Source organism: Esox lucius, chromosome 11, assembly GCF_011004845.1.
Source record: "Esox lucius isolate fEsoLuc1 chromosome 11, fEsoLuc1.pri, whole genome shotgun sequence".
In the NCBI taxonomy this organism is placed as follows: domain Eukaryota; kingdom Metazoa; phylum Chordata; class Actinopteri; order Esociformes; family Esocidae; genus Esox; species Esox lucius.
The window spans coordinates 269,076-289,522 of record NC_047579.1 but is presented as its reverse complement, the minus strand read 5'-3'; the positions used below and the strand labels follow the sequence as shown (position 1 = coordinate 289,522).

At 40.3% G+C, this 20,447-nt stretch overlaps 1 protein-coding gene across 2 annotated transcripts in view; it reads left to right on the top strand.

The window, feature by feature from the left end:
- The first annotated feature begins 1,476 nt into the window (after window positions 1-1,476).
- The window catches only part of LOC105008984 (tryptase), a 41,471-nt gene continuing 22,500 nt past the window's right edge, over window positions 1,477-20,447 (top strand). The window contains exons 1-4 of one of the 2 annotated variants that reach the window (XM_034295016.1): window positions 1,477-1,590; window positions 2,300-2,377; window positions 11,056-11,076; window positions 11,171-11,333. In XM_034295016.1, coding sequence (XP_034150907.1) covers window positions 1,515-1,590; window positions 2,300-2,377; window positions 11,056-11,076; window positions 11,171-11,333 — 338 coding nt within the window. In that variant the 5' untranslated portion in view covers window positions 1,477-1,514. The remainder of the gene's footprint in view (window positions 1,591-2,299; window positions 2,378-11,055; window positions 11,077-11,170; window positions 11,334-20,447) is intronic. The other variant, XM_034295017.1, reaches the window with a different exon arrangement.

Sequence of the window (20,447 nt, the reverse complement as noted above, 5' to 3'; positions counted from 1 at the left end):
ACACTGTACAAGAATGTCCCACATGCAAAGAAACGCAGAGCTATGCAGACACTGGTCAAGGCGTGGCTACAGTGGTCAAGGCGTGGCTACAGTGGTCAAGGCGTGGCTACAGTGAGTGCGGTTCCTTTTGTGTGGTTACAGCAGACTGTATAGGTAAACTTTGCTGGGCCCACTGAACCTGTACCTCTCCCCCTGATACTCAACAGGGAAGCCCAGTGGAGAACTTCTGTCTCTGAAGACACCTTGGGGCTGGTGGTGTAAAGCTCTGTGTAGAATCTGAGCACCTTCATCCACAGGGTTGTTGAGCTATGGACATGCCATAGTTGGTTTTAACTGGCAGGTCTTTAGATGCACTGCTTCTATAGTCTAGGCCTATGTCAATTAAACTATTGGCTTTTGAAGACAGTGAAAGTGGTAAGACATGATTTTCTTAAACGTCATTATTTTTATTAATATGTTCTTTGGAACGAAATTAAACACGTTAATTCATGCTTGGTCACACAGAGAGAAGTCTGAACTTATGTTTCCGAACATGAATGTGAGCTTGAAGACACAGAACAGTCTTTTAGGATTCTGTTTCTGCGTGTTGGAAATTCTTTGAAACATAGCTAAATTATAGCTAAATTTAGCTTGATAGTTACAGTAGCCTGCAAGGGAGCAGGCTAGTACAGCGGTATAAGTTACCTTGTTTACTGAGCAAGGATTCCTATAAGCCACAGTAATGGAACGGAACTCTCAACAAAATAAGCCTGGATTTTCTTTTGTCTGCCTTGATGGAATACCCCCCAGATCTTGATATGATTGATCAGGGCACGTTTACCACTCCCAGCAATAATGCGTTCTACCTTCTTCAACGATTGTTGGCCTCTGTGGCTTTTGAGTAACAGCCTTTTCTTAGCAGTGACTGGATGTTTGATGAAGCTTCTATTTACTGATTAGTCATCAAACTGTGCTCACTGGGATATACAGACACTTGTAATTGTTTAGCCTTTTCCAAATATTTTCATTTGTTTTACTCCATGTCTAACCTCTGTAGGATGCTCATTGGTCAACTTTAATAACTCATATTGTTAATGACCATCTACAAATTTAGACCATCTACAACGCTGGCTGAAGAAAATAGAAACGTTAGTTTAAATTCCACTGTAGAAGTTTTATAATACTATGACATGACGTACTATGTTTATTGCAATCAATGGCATGGTCAAAGTCCAAAGATTTGCATGTTGATGAAATTTGTCACAGCAATTCTACTTGTTCACAGGTGGATAGGAAACATGGAAATGTATTCTCTGTAATGTTCACTTTTAATTGAATAGAGATCAATTTATATTTAAGCAGAAAATGTTAAGACATCAACACAACAAAAGGTTGTAGAAGATGCACACACTATTAAGGCAACTGTCACAGACTGATTCAACCAACTGTCACACCCTGATTCATCAAAATGACCTATTATCTACCTACCCACCAACTTCCTCATTTAGCCTAAGCTACAGTATGACACAGGACACATGCACACAGCCATGGTAATTGTTATGACGGACCTGTTATTTGCATTCGTAGTAGCATTGACCTTCATGAGCTATGGTAAGAAATCATTTTCACTCAAATTCTCTAGTGTTTCTCAAAAGATAACTAGCCATCCACTACTTCAACAAGTTTAGAGAAATTGAATAATAGTTTTGTGGGTTAACTATTTCTAAGTGGATTTCTAGATAGATAATATAGTGTTTGAACCAACATTATGTATTTAATTCCTTATTCTTTAAATTGGGTAATACATTTAGAAAAATGTAAAATAACAGTAGTAACTGCTTATTTTCATATTTGCTTCATAATGACTTCTCCTTGGGAATTGAACCCACAACCCAAGTGTTGAAATGTATCAGTAAAGTATTTGAAAGGTATGACGGCATATTTGTTTTAGATAACCCAGCTAGTGAGAATTTTTTTCTGCGTCTAGCTTAGTATGAATGTTACTGTAACACTGAGGAAGTAATTTCAAGTTCTACATTCAAACAAGGTCTTGTCTCCTGACCCTTAGGTGAACCAATACATTTTCAGTTAGGATGCATTTTTTATGTTCCTCGATTGAGGAAACTCATCAACTGGAATGTTGTTAGCTGTATGGACAGGACGTACAAAGGCAGAAGTCTAATAATTTCTCATGCTTTCTTCCAAAAAGCATATATAGCAAGCTAGTCAGTACTATATGTGTAAAAATGCATACTTAATTGATTGCCACACTTAAATCAACTTGCTAACTAATCATCAGGCGCTTATCCGTTTCATTCAGAGCTACAACAAAATTGTGTCGGTGGGTCCCCAAGGAGAGATTTGAGAACATCAAACTCTCTCCTGGCGGCATTAGAGGGTAAAGCATTTCCTAACTTAATTATCTATACAAATTCACCTCATATGGAGTCATACAGTCCTGACCATTATTTTTTGTGTTCTATGTTAACATCACAATTTAGAGGGAACATTTTTGCCGTACCACATAAGCGAATGTCTCTGACCTGCTGATAGAGTGACAGACCACCCACAGACTACCCAAATCTCACTAAAACCATTAAAAATAAGGTCTACCTAGAAAGAATATGGGATCTCAGTAGAATTTTGGTTCATCACAAAAATAAAAAAACATTCTTGAATGTAATGCCATGAACAACCAGAAACAGTCCTTTGTACAATCATTTTGTGTTGGTTCCAAGTGACACCAGTAATTGGTCTGTAAAACACCTTGGCTGAAAAGGTTCTTTGTAGATCTTCCAATTCGGTTTTGAAAGATCAAACATTTGTTTTTGCTCTAAAGAACTGGAATTGGTTACAACTTAACACTTTCAGAGGGTTCTAGATTTAGCAAACCAACTAATAGCAGTTAATAGTTAGCTAGAGATGTTAGCCAAACCTACAAGCTAACAAGGTTGTAACGAAACATTGGAGCACAAGCAGAACTTATTCACAATAACATAATTCATAGTGTAATGGGGCGAGACAGGGAACAGTGGTTATAGGTGAGAGAGAATAAAAAAGAAAAGGCAAACCCCTTTTTGGGGAGCCAGCATCAACTCTGGGGGCACATTCCGGTGGGGGTATGGGAGAAATGGGTGCTTGCAGTCAAAGGTTTTGGCAGCTACTCCAACTTCAGTTTCCTCACTGCGTTTTTCCGCCTCCGTCATGCAGCCTTGCTTGGCCACCTTTTGTTGTTTTATTGCTTTTGGCATACACAAAAAGCTTCTCCCTGGAAGCCCTTAAATACCTTACCTAACAAGGTCCGAAGAGGAGGCACGTGTGTAGGGGTGGGGCTGGCACAGCTGGAAGATTCCAGAAGCTACTAGCTTTTTATGTTGGGGGTTGGCACGGTTGTACCACAACATAACCGTTTTTAAATACTCCACTGCAAACAAGTAGTAAAACCCCTGTATTGTCATGTTATACTTTATCATACATGATTTTTTTATTTGGTATTTTGTCTGTAAATGTTTAGGGTTAGAATCTCATGTTATACTGTAGGCACTTGGGACAGAATGTCAAACATTTTAAGCATTTGAATGAAACAAATAGGACAGTCTCAATGTGTGTATGTTTGTTTTACTCAAAGCAACTATACAGAGAAAATATGATGTTGTATTCCAAATGTACAGTATATGAAAATTGAAAAGTTTCTAAAAAAAGCAATCAGTTAACAAATCTTTTTCCATGTTGGGAGAATGTTTCCTTGTTCCAACAGCTCTTTGTGTAATACTGACATTACACACATTATGCCTTGTGATTTCACAGATGGCATGATTGAACATTTTAAAATCTTTATAAATTATCAATAATTAGACAATTGTTGTCCAAAATCACATGGAAATATAACAATAAAGATGTTTGGGTTGAAATGGTTAGAATGATGAACACAGGAAAGACAGAGGGAGTGGACACCGGACAATAATTTAGGGCCATGGAAGGTGTTTTATTAACGTAAGATGGGTAGGAGAAGGGAAAAACAAAACAAACACATCACTCTCCAGTGAGGTGGCAGCCTCCTGGTGGAGGGCCTCTGCTGACCAGTCATTGGAAGTGTGTTCTTGGTCAAAAACAATAGGCTGTAGTAAAAAAATTACACGCCTATGTGGCAGATATTTTATTCTCTCCAAGCTACTATGCTAAATTGCATTTGAAATAGTGTTCAAGTGCCGTAGTTCTTCACAAGTTAACCAGCTTCACATAGTTTTTGGCCTTGTGATTGCCCAGGAAGTCCTGAATCACTGTGATAAAACTGTTCCAAGCTGCTTTCTCCTTACTAGTGAGCTTCTTGGGGAATACATTGCACTCCGGGATCTTCTTTACATGTGGTCCGACAAAGACTCCAGCTTTGACCCTTTCCTCAGACAGTTGAGGGAAGAATCTTGAAGATACTTGAAGGCTGCTGTTAGAAATCAGCCGATTCGTATAGTGGTTGTAATAATTATCGCACACCTGTTTGTCAAGGGAGAGAGAAAATATTATTTATTGCAGCATTAGAAAGTCTAGTTCATGAGGTTACGGACCTGGTCTTCCTTACACAACCTCAATCTCATCTCACTCAATCTCTTCTCATTGTAATGTTGGTTACAAGCTGATATATACACTCACCTAAAAGATTATTAGGAACACCATACAAATACTGTGTTTGACCCCCTTTCGCCTTCAGAACTGCCTTAATTCTACATGGCATTGATTCAACAAGGTGCTGAAAGCATTCTTTAGAAATGGTGGCCCATATTGATAGGATAGCATCTTGCGGTTGATGGAGATTTGTGGGATGCACATCCAGGGCACGAAGCTCCCGTTCCACCACATCCCAAAGATGCTCTATTGGGTTGAGATCTTGTGACTGTGGGGGCCATTTCAGTACAGTGAACTCATTGTCATGTTCAAGAAACCAATTTGAAATGATTCAAGCTTTGTGACATGGTGCATTATCCTGCTGGAAGTAGCCATCAGTGGATGGGTACATGGTGGTCATAAAGGGATGGACATGGTCAGAAACAATGCTCAGGTAGGCCGTGGCATTTAAACGATGTCCAATTGGTACTAAGGGGCCTAAAGTGTGCCAAGAAAACATCCCCCACACCATTACACCACCAGCCTGCACAGTGGTAACAAGGCATGATGGATCCATGTTCTCATTCTGTTTATGCCACATTCTGACTCAACCATCTGAATGTCTCAACAGAAATCGAGACTCATCAGACCAGGCAACATTCTTCCAGTCTTCAACTGTGAGCTTGGTGAGCTTGTGCAAATTGTAGCCCCTTTTTCCTATTTGTAGTGGAGATGAGTGGTACCCGGTGGGGTCTTCTGCTGTTGTAGCCCATCCGCCTCAAGGTTGTGCATGTTGTGGCTTCACAAATGCTTTGCTGCATACCTCGGTTGTAACGAGTGGTTATTTCAGTCAAAGTTGTTGTTCTATCAGCTTGAATCAGTCAGCCCATTCTCCTCTGAACTTAGCATCAACAAGGCATTTTCGCCCACAGGACTGCCGCATACTGGATGTTTTTCCCTTTTCACACCATTCTTTGTAATCCCTAGAAATGATTGTGCGTGAAAATCCCAGTAACTGAGCAGATTGTGAAATACTCAGACGAGCCCGTGTGGCACCAACAACCATGCCACGCTCAAAATTGCTTAAATCACCTTTCCTTCGCATTCTGACATTCAGTTTGGAGTTCAGGAGATTGTCTTGACCAGGACCACACCCCTAAATGCATTGAAGCAACTGCCATTTGATTGGTTGATTACATAATTGCATTAATGAGAAATTGAACAGGTGTTCCTAATAATCCTTTAGGTGAGTGTATGTTACAAATGATTAAGATGAAACAACAAAAGGAGTATCTGACCAATCAGGTGTTATTGTTTCTCAAATGAAAATAAAGAACAATTGACACACCACACTCCGACACATAACTCAATGTGTGACAGTCATCAATCCCGCCCCCACCTCAGATTATAAGGGTCGAGAAACATTTTGACATCAATAGGCTACTATCAGTGTTAACGATGTTCAGCAGAAAATCAGACGAAAAACATGACACCATGATAAAAACATTTCCCCCAAAGTCCATTGAACAATCAAAACCCCCCCTTGCCCGCATCATGATCCATGCGACAATATCATACAATATCATCATATACCCTGTTGTACCTGTGAAGGATTCTACCTTTAAAATAGGGAAAACATCTACCTTTGACAGGGATCACCTATAATAGGGAACAATTTACAGTCCAAACATACCCTGATAGCCATCATAATGTAGATCATTAAGCATCATCACAAAAAACGGCAAAGTCCAATATTGGGATTGTCATCATATAGAGTTTCCCACCTGTCTCGCCAGAAACAAACCTTCATACATATGAAATCACCATATCAGTTTGCATGGCATGGCATCATCTACCGCTTATCCGGGGCCGGGTCGCGGGGGCAGCAGTCTAAGCAGAGATGCCCAGACCTCCCTCTCCCCAGACACTTCCTCCAGCTCTTCCGGGGGGACACCAAGGCGTTCCCAGGCCAGCCGGGAGACATAGTCCCTCCAGCGTGTCCTAGGTCTTCCCCGGGGTCTCCTCCCGGTGGGACGGGACCGGAACACCTTCCCAGGAAGGCGTTCCGGAGGTATCCGAAACAGATGCCCAAGCCACCTCAGCTGACCCCTCTCGATGTGGAGGAGCAGCGGCTCTACTCTGAGCTCCTCCCGGGTGACCGAGCTTCTCACCCTATCTCTAAGGGATCGCCCAGCCACCCTGCGGAGAAAGCTCATTTCGGCCGCCTGTATCCGGGATCTTGTCCTTTCGGTCATGACCCAAAGCTCATGACCATAGGTGAGAGTAGGAACGTAGATTGACCGGTAAATCGAGAGCTTCACCTTACGGCTCAGCACTTTCTTCACCACGACAGACCGATACATCGACCGCATTACTGCAGAAGCTGCACCGATCCGTATGTCAATCTCCCGTTCCATCCTTCCCTCACTCGTGAACAAGATCCCTAGATACTTAAACTCCTCCACTTGAGGCAGGCACTCTCCACCAACCTGAAGTGGGCAAGCCACCCTTTTCCGACTGAGGACCATGGCCTCGGATTTGGAGGTACTGATTTTCATCCCCACCGCTTCCATATCAGTTTATTTAGGAAAATCTCAGATAAGTAAATAAGAGTTTTCAATCAAGTGTCCTTCAGTTCTTGTCTTCAGTTTTCTTTGTCTTGCATCAGCGTTATTGCAGTAGGTGTGATGTGGACCCAGCAAATTGCTTGGTTGTCCAAATTGCCTGGTTGTCCTCAGTGTAGGTGTATAATTGAATAGTGAGTTTCCAACACTTCACTAATTCAAGATTAACACCACAAGTGTCTTCCACTGTGTTGGGACCATGTGGAGTCCTTCAGGACTCCGGTGGATTCTCCTATCATCTTGCTGTCGATGATTCATCTAGAAATGGAGTGTGAAGCCAAGTGATCTGACCCTGGCATCGTTCTGCCATGTGAGTGGTCAGGAAGATTTGAAACAGATTCAACCAATGTGGTTGTAGAAGTCCTTCTTGAACATGTTGCTGGTACTCACACTCAGTTGTCTGTGTCCAGTCAGTGACGTGATGTATCATCAGAAAAGGGTTTGTGGTGTCCTGATCTGTTGAAAGTATAACTGCAAAACAAAGATTAGTGTGGTTCAACAGTCCATCGGACTTTCATCCACTGGGTATGATTCTGTCAACTCCCAACAATGAAGACAATAGATCAGTCCTGAAACTTGTGGATCTCAGAAGTTCCATCTTCAGAGTGAAGTGTACACCCTATTCAGACAAGTTTCCATAAAAGTCAAAGTTCCTTTTCCATCCAGAACTGGCTTGGTTGTTGTTTGACTCCTTGTGGTATATAAATGCCCGATAGCAGCTAGCAGTGGAATAAGATTGTCAGACTTGACTTTGCTTAGCCAAATCAGAAATGGTTAGATCTGGTTAGATCATCAAAACTAAGTGAACATGTTAAAAAACACGAACATCCAATAACACAAAGACATCAAATGTGCAACACGGTCGCTTGTGCGAAGGAATTATAAACCATATAACCTATTAATTAAATTGTCTAACATAGCTCAACAGCTCTTAAATTGTACTTTACCACAGTACCATCACACAAGTCTGTGAAATTGGCTATCATGCATTTATAATATCCTGTAGTTTCTTGGCACATGCCTAACTAAATTGTTTGGCCCCCAAGGGATAAGCTGCGCAACTAAATTGTAGGAGTGAAAAAACCCAAGCCCATGTGCAGTGGTTTACCTGTGGCAACCACCAGGGCAATTGAATTAGCATAGCTACAGCATACAAATGTATAATTTTTACAGGCAAAGGACAAACTACCTCATGAAAAACACAGTGTCTTGATTAACCTCCTAAATGTTAGGACATTTTTTTAATTTTTAAAATCACAAATGTTAGGCATTTTATTTGTTCTATCATCAACAATGGGGGATGACTTTAGGTCTCTACCCTCACTTCAGTTGGTTTCAAAATCATACATTTCAACAATAAAGCAAATGGGAGGAAAATATATTTAGCTTTCACTTCATGTTTGTTTATCCCAAAACTGAATATTCTTGTGTTGGTGAAAGTACCACAGATGAGATCAGTCTGAACACTCAAATGTAACCCTTAGTAATAGGCTACTCTGATGTAATGGGAAAAGTTGCTAGAGGCCATCCCAGTGGATCTGCCCCCCTTCCTGAAGCTCTGAGCTGCACCCATTTATGGTGAGCCATTAAAAAGACCAAATGTTTGTTTATGGTCCTCAGACTATCCTATCAATTTAGCCGACATCTTTCGTTAACTGAAGATTTAGATTTGTCCAACCCATGTAATATCTTTGCAGTTTGTAAAAATGTGTTTATCATTATCCACACAACTCAACTTTAGGGTGGAAATTATGAAACTCTTAAGAATGGTGATGTAGACAGAAAACAGATGTATGACGTCACTAAAATCAAGGTACAATAAGTAATCCAAAGGCAACTCAATGTAGGCCTCAACACTGTTACATCAAAATCCTATTTGTTCATTAGCCAATTTACCATTTTAGAATTTCAACTCCATGAACAAGTATCAGCCGTTGGTTTTAAAAACAAGTATTATGCCAGTTATCGTTGGTAAATACAAATAAGAGAAACTATATTATGTAACCAAACTAAACTAAGCATTTAAAATACATAACATTTTTATTGTGCGAAGTAAACTCACTTTAGCTGTATTACCCTTTTTTTAAGGCTATGACTATATTGGATTCAAATTCAGTCCTCATGGGACACAGCGTCTCCTTAACGTTCAAGTTTATCACCATGTGGATTCTTCATTCTACCACTTATACAATATATAAGGAGAGGGAAAACACAATACATTAACCTTTTGTAAGACAACCATTAGACTATTTTACCAGATTAGAAAATCATTGTACCAAATTCTAATTCATCACTAGGTTTCAGACGTACCCACTTGTGCTAGCGAACAGCTCAGCACGCAACATTCGGGTACTATGTGGTGGGCCTTGGTTAAGGCCTACCTACATTGTCGTGAGACCCCTCTTGAGGCCTTAAGGTTTTAAACATTATCATCAACGCAATAAATATGTTTGACTCAAAATTACATAAGTACACATGACAAAGCACAACAAAACAGGTTATTTCTTGAATAACTTAAAAAAAAAAATGCAAGCACGACAGAACAAAACAGGCTATTTTGAAGTGCTTCTCAAACATTCAAGTGCTTCGTCAAACTACATGTAATATTCAATTAAATAAGCTTGGCTATTACAGAGGAAGGTGATCAGGTTTCCTTGATAAGTTCCAGCTTCATCTAATGGTTCGGTACGATACATTTTAGGAAATAAACATTTAAGAACTCTAAATCAATGATTATGAAAGCTCACATCAGTTTCTAGTATCGTCCATGATTCCAGGATCCCATAAGAGAGACTCCATCTTGAGACTACTGTCGGTAGGCCAGGTGGTCAAACAGTATGAATCTTCGTCCATTTCGATTGTCTCCTTTCAACTGTTGTCCTTTTTCTGCCATCTTAACTCTGAGTAGTCCGAGGGAATTTCGGCCGGATTTCACTACTTGGACATTTTGGGTCCCAGATTCATTTCTGTAGCAGATACAACCTATTAGGATGTATCCTGGTAATCACAAGCCCCTTAGCTATAATATTCTTTTTTAGGAAAGGCAAAAAAAATACTTTGGAAAACATTTCTGCCATTCAGCGTAAGGATTTTTTTTTGAAAGCATTCTAAAGTTTTATGTCAAGGGTATTCCCTCATTATTTCATGCCTTTACTATCAAATTACACTGTATTGGGTTGAAACTAATGAAAAAATTAAATAATAGAAGGCAAAAAATATAGGCACCCCAAAACAATTTGTTTCTTCTACCTAAAAATAAAACACCATAAAATAAATAAAGAAAATGAATCACTTCTTTTTGCCTGTAATGACACAGAACGGACACCAGGTGGCAGCACGAGATCGCCAGTGAAGTTTGGATTTCTATATTTCATGAACTCAGAAAAATTACCAACTACTTCCCAAGAACATCCCCATATTATGTTGACAATTTTTATATCATATTTATAATACAAACAAGGTATTACGGTTTCTTGTAATCCCTATAGTCTTTTCTACACATTAGCATGGTGAAAAGTTTTCTTCCTGCAGGCTGTGGTTCCCATAGCAACCCAAACTATACAGGGAACGCTTCACTAAGGTGGCTACATAAAATATACCATTGAAACCAGACGATTATGGCGATTCGATTTTCATTAATATTTATGCAAATGAACACAGAGCCATCTTTTTCAAATGGTAGAGAGACAAACAGTATTTTTAGTCAATTTCTAATTCCAACCAGTTAATTATTTAGAGACTATACACATTTAGATATTTGTTTGATCCTTCCTATAGCTTAGCATCTTTAAATACATCAGCATCTGTTACTGAAAACACCTTCAATAAGAGTAAACCAGTTTCTCTCCCCCAGGTGGCCATGCTCAGTCAAGTGGTAAGTTGTTCCTAAATGTTTTCATATCAGCAATATTCCTCATTGCTCTTTAAAGTAGAAAGAACATTGAATTCTAAAAGTGTGTATTCTCCAGTGTGCGGTACTGCTCCTCTCAACACTAAGATCGTTGGAGGTCAGGATGCTGCTCCAGGGAGCTGGCCGTGGCAGGTCAGTCTTCAAAATGACCAGGGACATTTTTGTGGAGGCTCCCTTATCAACAACGGTTGGGTGCTGACTGCTGCTCACTGCTTCCCCAGGTAAAAAGACATTACAAATTTCTCAATCATGTGTGATTGTTACGTGTATTTACAGATGTATTTGATTACTGTTTAAAGCTGCACTATGTAGGATTGTTAAGATACAGACCACTCCTGTATGGGAGCCATTCCAGTGTTAAATTTCAACACAGGCACACCTCATTTGACTTATTGAGGTGATTACCTAAACCAAATCTAATTTTACGAGGAAAGGTGTAAAACCACTGCTGTGGTTATCACAATTATATTGCAATAGGACCAGCTGGATGGCAAAAACAGTGCACAGCCCCACCTGTTGTCAACAGAACTGCAACAACATTTTTATTTCATTTTGTGTGAGGGCGATTCGGGACTTCAGAAGGCACTATGATGCTGAGCCCATCATCAAAGGGACATCCAGCACTGTACAAAATGAACTGTTAGACTGTATGTATAAAGTGTAAAGGGAGAAGATAGCCAAGCAAGAGGACGAGACATCATTTGTTGCCATACAGGCAGATGAGACAATTGATGTCTCCTGTAAATCACAAATGGTGGTTGTGTTGCGATATTTGTTGCCTGACAGAGAGGTTTTTGGAGTTTGTGGAAGTCAAAGATAAAACTGGACTTGGCCTCTCTAATAGCATTAAGGGTGTGCTGGAACCACTGAAGTGGGGAGAAAAGCTGATTGTTCAGACTTATGAGGGGGCGGCAGTAATTAGTGGAAACATCCGAGGGGTACAGACACTAATGAAAGAAACATACCTTCATGCCCAGTTTGTTCACTGCTATGCTCACAAGCTGAACCTGACCTTGCAACAAATTTGTTCAGCAAGGATGAGCATCCTGAAGGTGTTTTTTGCAGATTGAACTGCTTTTGCCACCTTTTTCTCTGGCGTCCCAAAACCTGTTGCTAAGGAAACACAGAGACGCATTCCAAGGCGACATGCTGTACGATGGAACTTTAAAGGTAAAACTGTCAATGCAGTTTGGGAAAACCGCGCTGCGCTTCTGCTGTGTATGGAGGACATACGCACACAACCAGGATGGGATGAGGCCACCATAAGTGAGTCATACGTCCTGTCAAAAAAGCTCTGGGACCGAGCCTTTCTGCAGCTGCTGGATTTTTTTCTTCTTCTTTATGCCAGAAGTTGGTGTTTTATACAATACTCTGCAAAAACGGAGCATCGATGCATCTGGGATTACCCGTTTCAAGGAGAATGGTCAGAATATGCAGAAGCAAACTGATGAATGGGCTGCCACTGTTCATGATGGAACAGACGAGCCAGGCCGATGAGTAACCAACACAGCGCCGGTGAGGAAGGAAGTCCGAGCTGACCAATCTGTCCCGCCACACTGAGCTTCACACTTATAAGACGGCCATATCTCTGTTAAGATCCATCCATGAGAACAACCCTAGAGGAGGCTTTTGCTGAGACCGTCACTCTCCTGAAAATTATCATAACAACACCTATGATGACATCCAAGTCAGAGAGGAACTTTTCCACCTTGAAGAGGGTAAAAACCTTCACTCGCAATACCATGGGACAGCCACAAATCAACGCATTGGCCATGTTGTCCATCGAAAGCCAGCTGATTCATTCCCAAATTCATTGAAAGGTTTGCCCAGAGGAAGAACCGCCGTGCCACCTTTCACTTCAAGTAAGCCCTCAACATTGGTGAGTGAAAGCATATTTCATCATCCTGCCTTTGTGGTGCTGGTCATTTCATTGGTCATATTTTTGTGCTGGATCGATTGATATAGATGGTGACGAGTGTCAGTGTGTCCATGCTTATCTATTAAGGCTGTTGTCATAGAATGGATCTGTATCCCTAAAAAGTTGTATTTCCGCTTCGTTGTGGTGTTGAGCTCATTGCTGTTCGCGTATGGCCCTGTAGGCACATTTGTACTGAGCTTGGTTGCATTCCTAATTTAGGTTTGTAAATGTGACAGTGGTAATTTTACATGTGTGTGATAGAGAAGGAGAGCAATTACACAAGAAGGTCTCTCTCTCTCTCTCTCTCTCTCTCTCCAGTATGTGTACTACAACACCTGGTAGAAGCAAGCCGCTCTGTGGTTAGAAGTGTTTTGGGGAGCCACGCTGTTTGTTGATGTGTTAAATAAACAGTAGCAAGAGGGAGTTTTGTAGCTCTCCTGGTATGTATCCTATATTTAGAAATTGTATGTGCCAATTTTTTACATATAAAAACACTACTGGTCAGGTTGCTTCCATCCTGAACATTTCAAAGATGGCGGTTCATAAGAATAAAGTCAAGCAACAGACATTGTGGACAACAAAGCTACAGACTGGCAGAGGGCGAAAACTGTCCACTGACCGAGATGACCATCAACTCATTCGAATGACACTCAATAACCGTAGGATGACATCAAGTGACCTACAAAAAAAATGGCAAACAGCAGCTGGGGTGAAGTGCACGGCGAGTATGGTTCAAAACAGGCTCCTAGGGGCTGGGCTGAAGACGTGCAAAGCTAGAAAAGCACTTCATCAATGAGAAGCAAAGAAGAGCCAGGCTGAAGTTTACAAAAGACCATAAGGATTGGACCGTAGAGGAATGGAGTAAGGTCATCTTCTCTGACGAGTCAAACTTTCAGCTTTGCCCAACACCTGGTCATCTAATGGTTAGACAGAGACCTGGAGAAGAATGGCATAATCATAAAACAAAACATGGCAACAATGAAAAAAAATTTACTGACCCCTGTTCAAAAGTCTGCATACCCTTCTTAATACTTTGTATTGCCCCCTTTAGCATCGATGACAGTGTGCAGTCTTTTGTAATAGTTTTCTATGAGGCCCTGAATTCTTTCAGATGGTATAGCTGCCCATTCTTCTTGGCAAAATGCCTCCAGGTCATGCAAAGTCTTTGATCGTCTTGATGGAACCCCACGTTTGAGATCTCCCCAGAGTGGCTCGATGATATTAAACCCTCTGAGGACGGATTAGGCGCATGACAATGAAATTGTATTACATATTTTCAAAAAGGTTTGTGATAGAGAGATTCAGTTTTCTTAGCTGTTTTCCTGAGATTCCGCTGAAAACGCACATATGCTTTGTGTTTACGTCACACATTTCCTGGTTGTTGTCATCATCCAATTCAACCTAACCCTATCATTATACAGCAAGCATACAAGATAAACATGTGCAAATTAATTGATAAAAATATCAAATAGTGCAAGAAAACGTGTCCAGCAACAGATTACAGTATTTGAATGGTGGCATAACACTACAACTACAGTCAGAATTAAGAACATTCACACAAAGCTATAAATATATTAAGAGGATAATTGCGATCATATATAACACCGTACATAGCAGCAGTGAAAAAATATAAAAATAAAGAGGAAAAAAGAAATAAAGAGTAATATTGCTTAGCAGCAATATTGGTTGTGCTGGAGATGTCATTCATATTTACGGCAGGTCCCTTGTACCGCCGTGACGTCTTCTCCCATTATTAAGCCCTCTTTCGGATTGCTATAGTTTTGGATTTTGTATACCGACCTGCTTCTGCCCGATCTACCTTTTGACTCTGATTCCAAGTCTAGTCCCCATCTGTACTTTTGCCTGTCTGTTGGATTACAGTACTTTGACCTTCTGCCTGCCTGTGACCTGGAGACCTGCCTAGCCCTCTTGTACCTCAGTTTGTATCGGTGCCTTCTGTGTATGACCCCAGCCTGTACGTCTGACCACGTTTCTACTGTTCCCTGTTCAATTAAAGCGGCACACACCACAACTGGAGCCACGCCACCTGCCTCCGTCTGGTATCGTTTAAGCATCCCGGTTGGAAGGATTCTTCCTTACGTATCCTGTAATACAGTAATCAGATATTGTACTAAAATGGTCTGACATGATTTTGAGAATTGCATGACATTAAAGACAAATGAAATGTTTCATGAAGACAACATGCTGGCACAACTATAGTCTTGTTTTTACGCGATTGTAGAGCCAGCTGTGTCCTCGGCTTGACATTCTCTTCAGTCAGACGTTTATCAGAAGCTAAAAAGCACAATGAAATGTCAATAGCTTAATAGTGAAATAAATAAAACTGCCATATATATGTAATTTCAGAAAGGCTGTACAGTATTGCATTTTAGTAAAGGGCACACGTTCAGACAAATGCAGTTTGATGAAGACAAGATGCTAGCGTAACTATAGTCTTGTTTTTACCTGATTGTAGAGCCAGCTGTGCCCTCAGCTCCACCTTCTCTTCAGTCAGCCGCTTGATCTTCTCCAAATGTTCTGAAAGTTAAAGACAGACCGTTAATTATTGAGTCCTAAATATCTGGTTATTGTACAATCAGAACTCAAATCGCAGTGTCCGCCAGAATGTTTATTCTTACCTTCATGTGCAGAGCTAAAACGTCCCCCTACCTGTCTTCTTGCCCTTAAAAATAAATTAATATTGACAAATAAAATTGGAAGCCACATGCTTTAATAACAATATATAATAATAACAACAATAATAATAAGTTTAGCATCTGGGTTAAGTGAATGAACCCACACTTACCTAAGTAGCAATCCTCTACATGGTGGCGTGGAGTACCTCTCTGGTGCCTTGGAGTACTGTGCTAGCTCCATCCTAAAAGTAAACTTAAAAGTTGGTGTACAGGTAAATATGATAAAACCAAGTAAATATTGCAGCAATGACGATATCAACATGTAATTCACGCATCTCCAGGGCTGCAATCCACAGGGTGTTGTGGTGTAGATGTGTGTCCTTGGGGTGGTAGGGGCCCACGTTGGAACGATTTTCGCTACTCTGGCGATACACACGTCCGATCTCACGTGTCAAGGAAAAGTTAAGGTTTTGTAAGCATTTACCCTGCAAAACATATTTTCATTCCAAGTTTCAAATTATGTTTTCAAATTCACCTGCATGCTTGATGAGCTTAAGGGACAACCTCCAAGTTGTCTTCAGGTGGTGAACAAGTTCTGGCAAACTTGTTGTGGCTGAAGGACTTCCTGCTGGTGATGCTGTGTGGTGGCCAGTAGCAAAGTCCCCCTTTGAGCCACAGGCATGGAACTACTGCCACACAGTCATCCTCCTCCGGGAACCAAACTACAGAAAACGTCATCACCTGAAAGCAATGTTTAGAAAAGAGGTTTAAAAAACCAGCAGCATAAAACAGACAGGCTAGCTAAGAACAATGTGGATACACAAAGACACCTCAGTAACGGAATTGTAACAAGTGCAGGTTTAGCTAGTCTAGCTAAATTTACTGCCAAGTGTAATGTTATCCACATGATGTGGATAACGTTACACAAAAAAAAAAAAAGATTTAGCTAACGTTACGTATTAGTTAATAAAAGTTACAAGGAATAAGCACATATTATAAAATTCGAACTTGTTGATACACTAAGAAACACGATTTAGACAAGTTAGCTAACGATGTTACCATACCTGTTCAACTGTTGATATGCGAAGAAGCTGGACTGCTTGCACAAAAGGTGAATTATTTCATTGTTCTGTTTTTATTGTGATACATATTGATTCTTATACAATGCATATTTGTGTAGGAAAAAGGGTTTGAAAAGTATATTTGTAATAGAACTGTTCCACAAGGTGGTTTGTGGTCTGATTTTAATGATAAATAGAAAAATAATAATGGGTGTAATAAACATATTGGACTACTTGCACAAAAGGTTGTGGTCAAAATAAAATTGTGTATATATATATTATATATAAAAATCTGATTTTGCTTCTAAAATGATATACTTTATTGTGCATATTTCACTCAAATACTACCTAATAAATACATTAACATGCATGCTTATATTAGCTGAGGTTCTTTAGGATAATTTGATGCCAAATACACAGTGATCCATTTACATTACATAGACCAAATATAAATGTAGTGAAACCTGAAAACATTAAGCTTAATCCTAACCCAGGGGGTTCAGGAGACTGTGATGGCCAGTCCAGAACCTTGACCTTTTTCTGCAGGGTCAAACTTGGCCTTGTGCTTAGGGTCATTGTCGTGCTAGAAAATCCAAGAGCGCCCCATGTGTAGCTTTCGTTCAGAAGAATGCAAATTGTATGCCAGTATTTTCTGATAACATGCAGCATTCATCTTGCTATCAATTTTCACAAGATTCCCCATGCCTTTAGAGCTCACACAACTCCAAAACATCAGTGTGCCACCACTATGCTTCACAGTGGAGATGGTATTCTGACTACAGGCCTTGTTGACTCCTATCCAAACATAGCGCTTATGGTTGTGACATTTTCCACTTCTTAATAAGTGATTACTGACTGGCATTTGCAAGGCTTTGGATATCTTTTTATATCCTTTTCCAGCTTTATAAATTTCCATTACCTTGTTACGCAGGTCTTTTGGCAGTTCTTTTCTGCTCCACACAGCTCAGTATCTAGCCTGCTCATTGCATCCACGTTAGAGCTAACAAACTCATTGATTATTTATACACACACTTATTGCAATTTAAAAAAGCACAGGTGTGGGAAATTGACCTTTAATTGCCATTTTCACCTGTGTGTGTGTCACCTTGTGTCTGTAACAAGGCCAAACATTCAAAGGTATGTAAACTTTTGATCAGGGCCATTTGGGGGATTTCTGTTGTCTTTATGATTTAAAAAGGAGCCAAAAAACTATGTGATAATAAATGGCTTCATATGATCACTATCCTAAAATAAAAGACTGTTTTTTGCACTATCAGTCATATTTTCAAAATCTATGCCAGAATTTCACGATTTCTGCCAGGGTATGCAAACATAAGGCCACAACTGTACATATCACAAGTACACCATAGGGAGTGAAGTTTGCATACTGTAAGAAACTATAATGTAAGCTAGACCAGGATGAAAAAATGCCAATTCCTTGTCTATTGCAGCATACTCTACAAAGACTACAAAGAAGTGAAAGACTAGCTCTCTATAGCTAGCAACCAGGAAGCCTTAGAATTATGTCAAACTCTGAGTTCGTTTTTTTGGAACAGGTAATTCTATTTTTCATATTATTATTCGGAACTTGATTCTCTATCGGGCATTGGTGCAGAACTGCTTTCTGAGTTTTTATGAAAATCCTACCTAGTGTGGCTTTAAAGGTGCCCTATGCAGCATTTTCCATTTCAATATCCAATAATAACCCATACATACCATCAGTTAATGTTAAAAAAACAGTCTCTGGCTGTTAAAAAAACAGTCTCTGTCCCCACTGCCATGGTTGCAAGTAAAACGTAGAATGCCGGGACGTTCGTGGGTGTGTACTTCCTTGAAGGTGTGTGAGGGGAAGGCCAATGACAAGTTTTCTTTGAGTTCATGTAGCCTACACTGAACCTTTCAGAAATGTTAATATACGGAAGCAACACAAGCAAAAGACAAATGAGGGTACATTTTGCATTTGAAATTCGTCATGCAAGTTCATCACAGTTAGCTAAAGCTGTAGAAAGACAAACTGGGGTGACTGTTTCACGTGAAACGATACGATGTTTGCTGCGCAGGAGTGGCATGCAAGAGTGTCATCCACAAAGGAAGTCACTGCTAAAGCCCATGCACAAAAAAGCCTGTTTATCGTTTGCCAGGGCCCATGTTAACAAAAGTGAAGAATATTGGGACTCCATACTTTGGTCAGATGAGACAGAGACCAATCTTTTTGGAACTGATGGCATCCAAACTGTATGGCGTCACAAGGGGGAAGAGTACAATAAAAAATGCATTGTACCCACAGTAAAGCATGGCAGTAGCATTGTCCTTCTGTGGGGTTGTATGAGTGCTGCAGGTGTCGGGGAATTGCACTTCAATGAGGGCATCATGAATTCACAGATGTACTGCAAAATACTGAAAGAGAAGATGCTACCATCTCTCCGCAACCCAGGTCACTGTGCACTCTTTCAACATGATAATGAGCCAAAACATACATCCAAGGCCACTGCTGCATTTCTGAGGAAGAACAGGGTGAAAGTGATTCAGTGGCCAAGTATGTCACCTGACCTCAACCCAATAGAATGCCTATGGGGAGTTCTGAAAAGACAGGTCGAGCATCATCCAGGCTCTGAAAGAGCTTGTTCTCCAAGAATAGAAAAAGATAGACATGGCAGTAAGTCACCAACTTGTTCACTCCAGAAGTGTGTGTTAAGATTACTGCTGTTTAGTCCTCAGAATTAGAGGTGTAGTCAATATAGCCACCAAAACAAATCTGTGAAATCTAAGCTTGACAGTAAACAGTGCTAGGCAAAACAGTGACAAGGATGATAAATCTCCCACAAACGTAAAACTCTATGAACCGGTTTTGCAAACACAGATAAAGCCTATACAGGTAGGGTATTACATGCATTACATTGTACTCGTCGGTGACAGGGGTGCGTACACAGTGCTTAAAACACGCACATTCCTTATCAGGTTCACTGAGCAGAAATGCAGTTGCTAAGCACATGGCAGCATAAACATGCTCCTGACATGCATTTGAACCCCACATTGAAACACCACTTTGGAGAAAATTCAGCACAGAGGTCTACAGCAAAAAATGCCTACTTTTGCGTTCATGGTACTTATCCATTTCCTACTATTGTTACAGTTTTTGAACTGATAGTTCAAACAATTTCACAGAAAATATGCAGTGCCCACAAAAAATAAATAACTTTATTTTGAGAGTCCCAAAAGTGTGCCTGTAGATGCACTAGTCTACTGACTGTCTGTAATATTTTAACTACCCTAGGTCCGGAAATAATTGGACACTGACCCAAATTTTGTTATTTTGGCTGTTTACCAAAATATATTCAAGTTACAGTTAAATAATGAATATGGCTTAAAGTGCAGTCTCCCAGCTTTAATCTGAGGGCATTCACATCCAGATTGGAGGAAGGGTTTAGCTTTGCAATACAAAAAGGCCTGGACGTCCATGGAAGACAATAGTGGTGGATCATCGTAGGATCCTTTCCATGGTAAAAACCCTTTTACAACAACCAGCCAAGTGAAGAACACTCTCCAGGAGGTAGGCATATCATTATCCAAATCTACCATGAAGAGAAGACTTCAAATGCAGAGGGTTCACCACAGGGTGCAAACCATTCATAAGCCTCAAGAATAGAAAGGCCAGATTATACTTTGCCAAAATACATCTAAAAAATCCAGCCCACTTCTGGAACTTCTACCACATCATCT